Here is a 9,094-nt window from a genome sequence, read left to right on the forward strand (position 1 = left end):
TGTAGTTGACTCTCAAATTGCATGTGATGCTCTGTTGTAGCAAGATTCATCCAAAAAGGTAATGTTAGGGTTTTTCATTTTACCAAAGAATAGGTAATGTTTGAATCAATACTTAACAAGTATGAATATATAGGTGGTGAGTATTTTTAATTTTTTAGAATGTTTTAATGAACGAGTTGAGCCTTTTATTTTCGAAAATATATCTATCAAAATAAAGGGGGAATATATAGAATCAATATTATTTTTGATAAAAAATCTATAATTTTTTTGTTACCATTGAAAATAAACTGCTAACAGACTATGATATCTTTTTTTTTATTTATTTTTTTTTTATAAAAGTTTACCACAAAATTTTCTTTGATAAAATTGACTACGAGCTTTTAAACCTAAACCAAAGTAGAATTATATTATGTTTTAAAAAAATATAAATAGAAATAGTTCCTTTCAAAAAAAAATAATTAAAACAAATATTAACTATTGTGCAAGAAAAGATAATGCAATCAGTATTTTTTTTTTCGTTCACTAGTTTATAATCAGTAGTAATGTTTATTTTTTATTTTATAATAATCCATCCCAATTCCTTATTTTTTTGTTGGGGCAACCAAAAATATGTTTTGTACATTACAGTAGCACTGTTAACAAAACGGAAGGTTGAGACATTTAAAACTTTGCAACTAAGAATCAATATTATAACGATCTGGCACACATAAAGAAAGGTTGGACCATAAAATAATCAAACACAATAACAAAAAATATTCTAGAGTTAGCAACTTTAGAGTTCTCATTCCATCTCATCTTTTTCATAGATGAGCATGATTTCTAGATTCTAGAGGTTTAGAGTTAGATTACTATACGATTCTTTTGGCTCACCACTTTCTTTCAAGGATTGTAATCTTGTGGTTTCGACATGGTGATGTTATGAAATTATTTACTTGCGAAATTTAAAGCTATAGCGCAGAGCTTCTTTCTATCAAACTGATTTACCTCAAAATCTTTAGGAGTAAGAATTGATCACTTTTATTTCAAATGATATAGCTCCCTGATCTAAAGGTGAGAAAAACACACAAGAAGGGGGCGAGGGGATTTTGTTGGCCTTTTTGATGATATCTTTTTCTAAGTGTTTATAAGAACCTAACCAGAATTTGATGCTGCTGATTCTGACTCAGGGCCTGAATGCAGCGGAAATACAAAACAGAAAGATAAAAGAGTCAGAGAGAGAGAAGACAGACATAAACCAATTTATATCGGTTCCTCCCACAACACAGGAGTAGTCCAGTCCCATTGCACTTCCAAGGGATTTCACTATAATCACTCTCGATTACAGCTTGCTCAAGGACACAACCAAGCAACTTCTTTTTGCTCAAGCACAGCTGCAAGAAACTTCTATACTCTAGGACACTATCTAAAGACTTCTTCTGAAGGACAACTCCAAGAGAGTTCCCTTTGCTTAAACACAACTACTTAAGACTTTTCCTTACTCAAGGACAACTCCAAGAGACTTCCTAAGCGCTAAAGGTTTCATCAAGAGACTTATATGGTCAAGCACGCAGTCGAGAGACTTTTCTAAAATGTTTGCCCTAACAGCAAACAAGTTAATTTGTTCTTACACTTGATTTAACAATGGTTGTGTAAACTGAACAAATGAGTAGACTTTTTAGAATTTCTAAGATATCAACCTTAAAGTTAAAATCCTAAATTTTTTGTGCTATTTGATTTTCACAGAGATTTGACACATAAAGATATCATAGTCTTGTAACATATACTTATAGGATATTTTATTAACATAATTTTGCCGTTTCATATCCTTAATTTTTTTTCGCATACCCATGCATTGTATCCGCACTACGTATCCGGACTTTATAATGTGATGTCATTTAGAAATAACCCTTAACTTAAAAAAAAAAAAAAGAATTATGTGTAAGCTCAAAGCATCATAATTAATTTTAAAAAAAAAAAAAAAATTTAATCGGATACTTATATAAAATCCTGGTCAGAATTTGATATTGTTGATTTTGACTCCGAGTCTGAATGCAGCGAAAATACAAAACAGAAAGATAAAAGAGTCAGAGAGAGAGAAGACATACACATAACAATTTATACATGTTCCTCCCACAACACAGGAGTAGTCCAATCCCCTTATACTTTCAAAGAGATTTCACTATAATCACTCTGGATTACAACTCGCTCAAGGACACAACCAAGAGACTTTTTTTTTTGCTCAAGCACAACTGCAAGAGACTTCTATGCTCTAGGACACTACCTAAAGACTTCAACTGAAGGACAACTCCAAGAGAGTTCCCTTTGGTTAAGGACAACTGCTTAAGACTTTTCCTTACTCAAGGACAACTCCAAGAGACTTCATAAGTGCTCAAGGTTTCACCAAGGGACTTCTATGCTAAAGCACGCAGACGAGAGACTTTTCTAAAATGTTTGCCCTAACAACAAACAAGTTAATTTGTTCTTACACTTGATTTAACAATGGTTGTGTAAACTGAACAAATGAGTAGACTTTTTAGAATTTCTAAGATATCAACCTTAAAGTTAAAATCCTAATTTTTTTGCGCTATTTGATTTTCACAGAGATTTGACACATAAAAATATCAGTCTTGTAACATATACTCATAGGATATTTTATTAACATAATTTTGCCGTTTCATATCCTTAATTTTTTTTTTTGCATACCCATGCATTGTACCCGCACTACGTATCCGGACTTCATAATGTAATGTCATTTAGAAATAACCCTTAACTTAAAAAACAAATTATGTGTAAGCGCAAAGCATCATAACTAATTTTAAAACTACAAAAAAAAAAAAGTTTAATCGGATACTTCTATAACATTTTATTGACGTAACTTATCCATATCATATACCCAGTTTCATAGTATGATGTCATTTAGAAATAACCCTTAACATTATAGTACTGTAAATTAAGTGTATGTAAAATGGATTGAATCCATGAAAAACTGAAGGGCTAAATAAACATGCTGCAACTGAGAAATACTTGAAGAAAAAATGTAGTATAGCCATAAACATTCCTAAAGAAGAGTATCATCTTTGCCTGATATTTGAAGAAGAAAAAATGTAGTATGGATGTAAATACGTTTTTCTCTTGAACTGTCTGAGCCTTCAAATCCGTATCTTTGCCTCCCCTTTGAAAGGCAAATTTTGGACTCTTACAAGGTTGTTTTTCTCTTGAACTCTAGCATACCGAGCAGCAGGATCAACTACATTGCCTAGTCCGGTTGATAAATCATTATCATTTTACTAACGCCAAAGAAGGATTCATTTTTTAGTAACATCACAAGTTTTTCATTTGTCATCACATCCCATAAACAATCACCGGCTAGAATATGGCACCTTTCCTTTACTGACTTTGCGTAGTGGAATTATCCATGGTTTCAAGTATCTATCTCCTGGTGGTGGACAAGAAACATAGTTACACTTCAACATAAATTAACAAGAAACTTAATATGGATTATAAGCATTAAGTAAACACACTAAGCATTGAAAAATTTATGGGATGCTCCACATTAATCCTGACATGTTTAACAAACAAATTTGGCTGAGATTTGTATCAAGTATAATTCATCAAAAATATCATTCTTAATAGGCATATAAGTAAATAAGAAAACTTTAACATCCTTATATATACATTAAAATATATAATTTAATTACTATGCACCGACATTATAAAAAAAATTTGCAACACATAAATTTTTAACCTCTGCAATTGCAGAGTTGAAGCATATGGAAGATATAGCGTTTGAGACCAAGGGACAGAACATGTTTAATTTAATGCAAGATGAGGATTTCTATCTGGGAGGTCTATGACTTTTTTGTTTTAGATATTTTATCAAAACATTGTTCTGACAAAGCGCTAATTTTGCTGTTATTTAATTAGTTCGCTTTTTCGAAAACACACACACACACAGACATTTGTATGGGGTGGGAATTTTAGTAATATGTTTAGTCTGAATTCAACACAAAAACCAGGACAAATTATATCAGAAAAATGATCATAGGAAAAAAATTAAACAAATTGATCTGTCAACAAAAGATAATGTTATATGAAAACATTATATCAAGGAATAATGTTATATCAAGACACAATTTATAGAATCACTGCATCATTATAATTTACATATTAGATTTGATTTGATTAGAACAATTTATGCTTATCAAAATCTAAAGATTCAGAATTGATAATTCAAAAAAATTCAATAAAGGCATACCCACGGACCTTGACACTGAACAATCTCAAGAGCATGAGTTTCTTCGGTACTCTTTTCCACATATTCTTTTCAGACAAACTTGATTTTGTTCAATCACCTTAATCAAAACTGAATGAAGATGTCTCTGGCAGTGGCAGTCATTGACAACATATGAAGCCATCACACTCTAAGATGGAATGAATAAATTTGTTGTGCATGTTTGCTTCTCTGACATCTCATGAACTGCAGGTAGCAAATGGTTTTGGATCAGGACTGTCTAATTTACCTCCATCTTCACTATCATGTTCCATCACAACAGAGGCCATGTTCTGCATTGGCTCATTCAACCTTGGTGGTATTTGGTGAGCAGTGCGTTCATTTCAGAAAAATTAGACCTAAATTGCAAATTCACCCTTACAAGGCTTGCTTTTATTACTAGCAGCGAATTGATGCATGCCTGCAGATTATTTGAGATTGTAACCCCTCGCTGAAGAAGTCCATTTGGTAAGAAAAATAAATAATAAAAAGATCATGTATAACCATATTTACAGAAATTCCTTGAACGCAATCCAATCCAATCATCAAATATATTCAACGAGTTGCAGGCCCTTTTTCCTAAAACTGTAGACAAATTCAGGAATATCTTCGTGTTTATCTAATTCAGGAATATCTTCGTGTTTATCTACAGAACATGTTTATAGCTACAGTAATGACATATGTGATGCACCTCAGCAATATAAATTATGATGGAAATGCATCAATGGGAACTTCATGACCATGCTTGAACATTTGTCCCAATATTTTCAAAACCATGGATCTCTGACCACAATTCCAGTAAGCTTTGTACATTATCCACATTGTTTTCTTGGTGCGTTGTATGTTGACGCTATCCATTTCCTCAAGGACATTTTGCATTTCTCTAAGGTTCTTTTGTGAACCATACATGACCAGCTTAGAATGATACAAGGAGTAGCACATTCTCCACCCTGCAAGTACAGAACGTCTGGTGAATTTTTCAAGGCTTTCTATCGCATTGTTCCGAAAATAAGCTGTAATTATGCACCTCATAATACCCATGGTCGTAACAACGGTTCTGCGCTCAAATGCCTCGTTTATTGCATTATCCATTTCCTCTAAACAGTTCCCCTCGGCATAAAGCTTAATCAACAACACATTTAACCATGGCCTGTATTCTTTTTCAGGGATCAACTTTAACAACGCCTTTACTTTATTCATTTTATCTGCATCAGAACTTTTGCAATAGGCACATATCATAACCCTGATAATCGGCATGTCGTTTACATTATCCTTTACCAGTGAATATATCTTTTCCATCTTCTCCAGATTACCCAAGTGTGCATAACCACGAATCATTAACAGGTAAGTTTTCATATTAGGCTCAACAGGGCCTGAATTTAACACTTGAAAAACTCTCTCCATATCACCCCACATCCAAGTGGAGATGTATCCACCAATTAAATAATTATAAGTGGATATATTAGGTGCGAGGGGTAACTCATTCATCTCCTTGAATGTTGCTTCCATGTGATCAATGAGCATCAAGCGACCAAAAACAGATATAACAATATTGTACGTAGCAACAGAAGGAAAGCAAGTTGGATCCTTTTTCATGTCAAGAAACAAAGAGTAGCATTTATCAGAAAGACCATTGAACATATAAGCACCCATTAGTGCATTGTAAGTGCTGGTTATCTTCACACCCTTAAATTCTGCCTCCTTAAATAGCGCAACAGCAAGATCAATATTCCTAGATCTTCCTGCCGCTTTAATGCCCTTTGAATACTCATGTGCCTGCATGGAATTCCTGCAAGCATCAGAAAAAGATACCTTTCTCTTCCTTCTCCAATTAATCACCTGAAAGTTGATTTTTTTAACAACACAAGGCGTAAGTAACATTTATTTACTTTAAAACACTGTTGTTAAATAGAAGCTATAGGGCTATGTTATCAGAATTTAAACAAATCGCTATCGGTTCCTATTCAGGGCCTGTTTATATAAACAACTTATTTGCAGCTTATAACACAAGCTATCTTGAAAAACATAAAAAAAAATAAGCTGAAAAATGTCATTGGTTGTTTTCAAAAGTTCTTCTAAACAGTCTCACAAAACTTATGCCAGTAGATAAGGTCAAATAAGCTAATAAGCCAAAACATACAATCCCTTAGTATTAAAACCCTGTTTGAATAAATGGCTTATTTTGCAGCTTATAGCATAAGCCCTTATCATGTTCAGCCCTTATGGTTTCAATAACAAAATATAAAACTAAATTATTTTGGTATAAGGAATAAACTGTATTAAAAGTTAGCTTGGAGATCCAATGAAAATAAGCTGAAAACAGCTTATGAACATAATCAGCCAATCCAAACAGTCTAAAATAAGTTAATCAAACAGGCCTAAGTATTGCAATGTATAATAATGGAATTAGAACAAACTAAAATTACATTGCAAACTACAACTGCATTGCTTTGAAGGATGTGAATAAAATTACCTCAAGTAAAAGGGAAGGTTTTGAATCCAATTGATTCAAAAGTTGAATATAAACAGGGTGAGATCCAATCAAAAATTCAGAATTCTCATCCAAAATAGACGTAACACTAACAGAATCAGAAGCTACACAAATCAAATCTTTGACCAAAATTGCGACTTTATCCTCTTGATTTAGAGGTTTGAACAGTGAAACAAGGTCTAAGGCTTGGTTTGGTATTTGTTCTGTGGATTCTGGATTTGGAATGGATGTTGAAGGTTTGAGAAATGAAACTAGGTCTAAGACCTTGTTTGGATTTTGCGGCGTATTGGAATTCGAATATCTTTTGATGAATGTGGGATTTGAAAGGGTATGCAATTGGTTGAATTTGGAAGATTTTGATGCTTTCAAAGTGAATCTCCAAAAATGTTTCATTGTTGATGGTGAAGGATTTTGGTAGGGTTTTACAGAGAGAGATTAAAACCCAAAATGTGAGAGAGAAGGAAAAAAATTGCATTGTGCAAGGACGGAACATGGTTATATTAAAACCCAAGCGGCTCGCTATCGTGTTTTACAATAAAAGTAAAATGTTGTCTTACGACGAGTGTAGTTCAATTGGTATCTACCACCAGAGATATTATGGGTAGGGAATGAGGTTTTGAACTCTCAATTCTCCACACTTAATGAGAGATGGTTTTCTCGATGATATAATTTGACTAGTTATATTAAAAAATATATTGCAACGCCGGTTTACTTTCTTTCTTTTTTCAAACCCCCGCAAGTATAATTTCTTCTATCGAATCTTTATTTAAAAAAAAATTTGGAGGGTGGTGAGGATGTTAGGAAAATTACATGGGTTGACTGGGATAATGTATGCTTATCCAAGGAGGAGGGAGAGTTAGGTGTCAGGAGGTTGAGGGAATTTAATGTAGCGTTGTTAGGGAAGTGGTGGTGGGTATGTTTGTTGATAAGGAGGGGTTATGGTATCGAGTTTTAAAGGCGAGATAGGAGAGGAGGGAGGGCGGTTGAAGGACGGGGGGACATTTCGTTTTGGTGGATGATGATGTGTGATATTCGTAGTGGTGTGGGGCTGGGGGTAGGGAGTTGGTTCGAGGATAATGTCCGTAGGATGGTCGGTGGAGGAAGTAACACTTATTTTTGGTTAGGTAATTAGGTGGAGGGCGCGTCTTTACGCGAGCAATTTCCCCGTCTTTTTGATCTGGTTGAAAACAAAGGGGTGACGGTGAGGGAGATAGCAAGGAGATGGTGGGGGTCGGAGGTGGAGCCTAGGAGTGGAGGAGGCGTGTTTTGGCGTGGGAAAAGGATTCTGTTATGGAGTGCCCGTCCTTGTTGTGTAATGTTGTTTTGCAGGATTCTTCTCTTGACAGGTGGTGGTGGATTCTTGATCCTATTAATGGTTATTCCGTTAAGGGTACTTATCAGTATCTTACGATGCCCGACACATCAATGGAGACATGTCTTTTTGACGCAGCTTGGTTGAAACATGTTCCGTTAAAGGTTTCCGTGTTCGTTTGGCGACTACTTCGCAATAGACTCCCTACCAAAGATAAACATTTTTGTAGGAGAGTCCTCCATCATGATGGCATGCTTTGTGTTGGCGAGTGTGGCTGCCCGGAGAATACAGTTCACCTTTTCTTCATATGTGACATTTTTGGCAGCTTGTGGCACCTTGTTTACCAGTGGATCGACATCAATTTCACACCTCCAGAGTCCATCCGTGAACATCTTCATCAGTTTGGACACTTGGCGGGATTACCGTGGTTTACTCATTCTTTTCTCCAAATGATCTGGCACGCCGGCTGTTGGGTTGTTTGGAAGAAAAAAAACAATAGAATTTTTACCCACACTACAGGATTTGTTTTGGTAACAGACCTTAACCTTGTAACTTGTTCGGTGATTCTCTTTCGCACATCTTATGCGAGATGAATCACTCTTAGTGATTTAATTCCATTTTGATTTCATAAAAAAAAAAAACAGGGAAGAGTTTTATCAAATAATCAAGGCAAAATTACACAATTTGCCCCTTAACTTAAAACAGGTAACACTTTCGTTCTTTATTTTTTTTATCTTAATTTAGTCCTTTTTGTTATAAAATGTCAACATAATTATCCTTTTTTATAATTTATTTTCAAAAACTAAAAAAAAAAAAACATCAAAAACTCATAGATATATCCAAATCTTTGTCATACAAACCTAAAGCTCATATTTCACTGAAAAAATCTCTTATAAAATTATAGTTATTAACATTTTATAACATAAATGACTAAATTAAGAAAAAAAAAAAGATTAAGTATGAAAGTGTAGTTTTCCAAATAATCAAAGATTATCATGATCTAAACCGATGCTTTTTGTGTGTATTTGCAACTTCAAAGGAA

At 34.1% G+C, this 9,094-nt stretch overlaps 1 protein-coding gene across 2 annotated transcripts; it reads right to left on the reverse strand.

Annotated features, from left to right (window-relative positions):
- Positions 1–2,876: 2,876 nt before the first annotated feature.
- Positions 2,877–7,238, reverse strand: LOC11418299 (pentatricopeptide repeat-containing protein At2g30780). Of its 2 annotated transcripts, none has more exons than XM_003595525.4 (3): positions 6,723–7,238; positions 4,243–6,088; positions 2,877–3,415 (listed from the first exon to the last, which is right to left on the reverse strand). In XM_003595525.4, the coding sequence occupies exons 1-2, from the start codon at positions 7,131–7,133 to the stop codon at positions 4,955–4,957; spliced, it is 1,545 nt and encodes a 514-aa protein (XP_003595573.2). In that variant the 5' UTR covers positions 7,134–7,238; the 3' UTR covers positions 2,877–3,415; positions 4,243–4,954. The 2 variants fall into 2 exon arrangements, with proteins under 2 accessions (XP_003595573.2, XP_024631402.1); XM_024775634.2 differs by having other exon boundaries at positions 4,235–6,088.
- Positions 7,239–9,094: the final 1,856 nt, after the last annotated feature.

This window comes from Medicago truncatula, chromosome 2, assembly GCF_003473485.1.
Source record: "Medicago truncatula cultivar Jemalong A17 chromosome 2, MtrunA17r5.0-ANR, whole genome shotgun sequence".
Lineage (NCBI taxonomy): Eukaryota > Viridiplantae > Streptophyta > Magnoliopsida > Fabales > Fabaceae > Medicago > Medicago truncatula.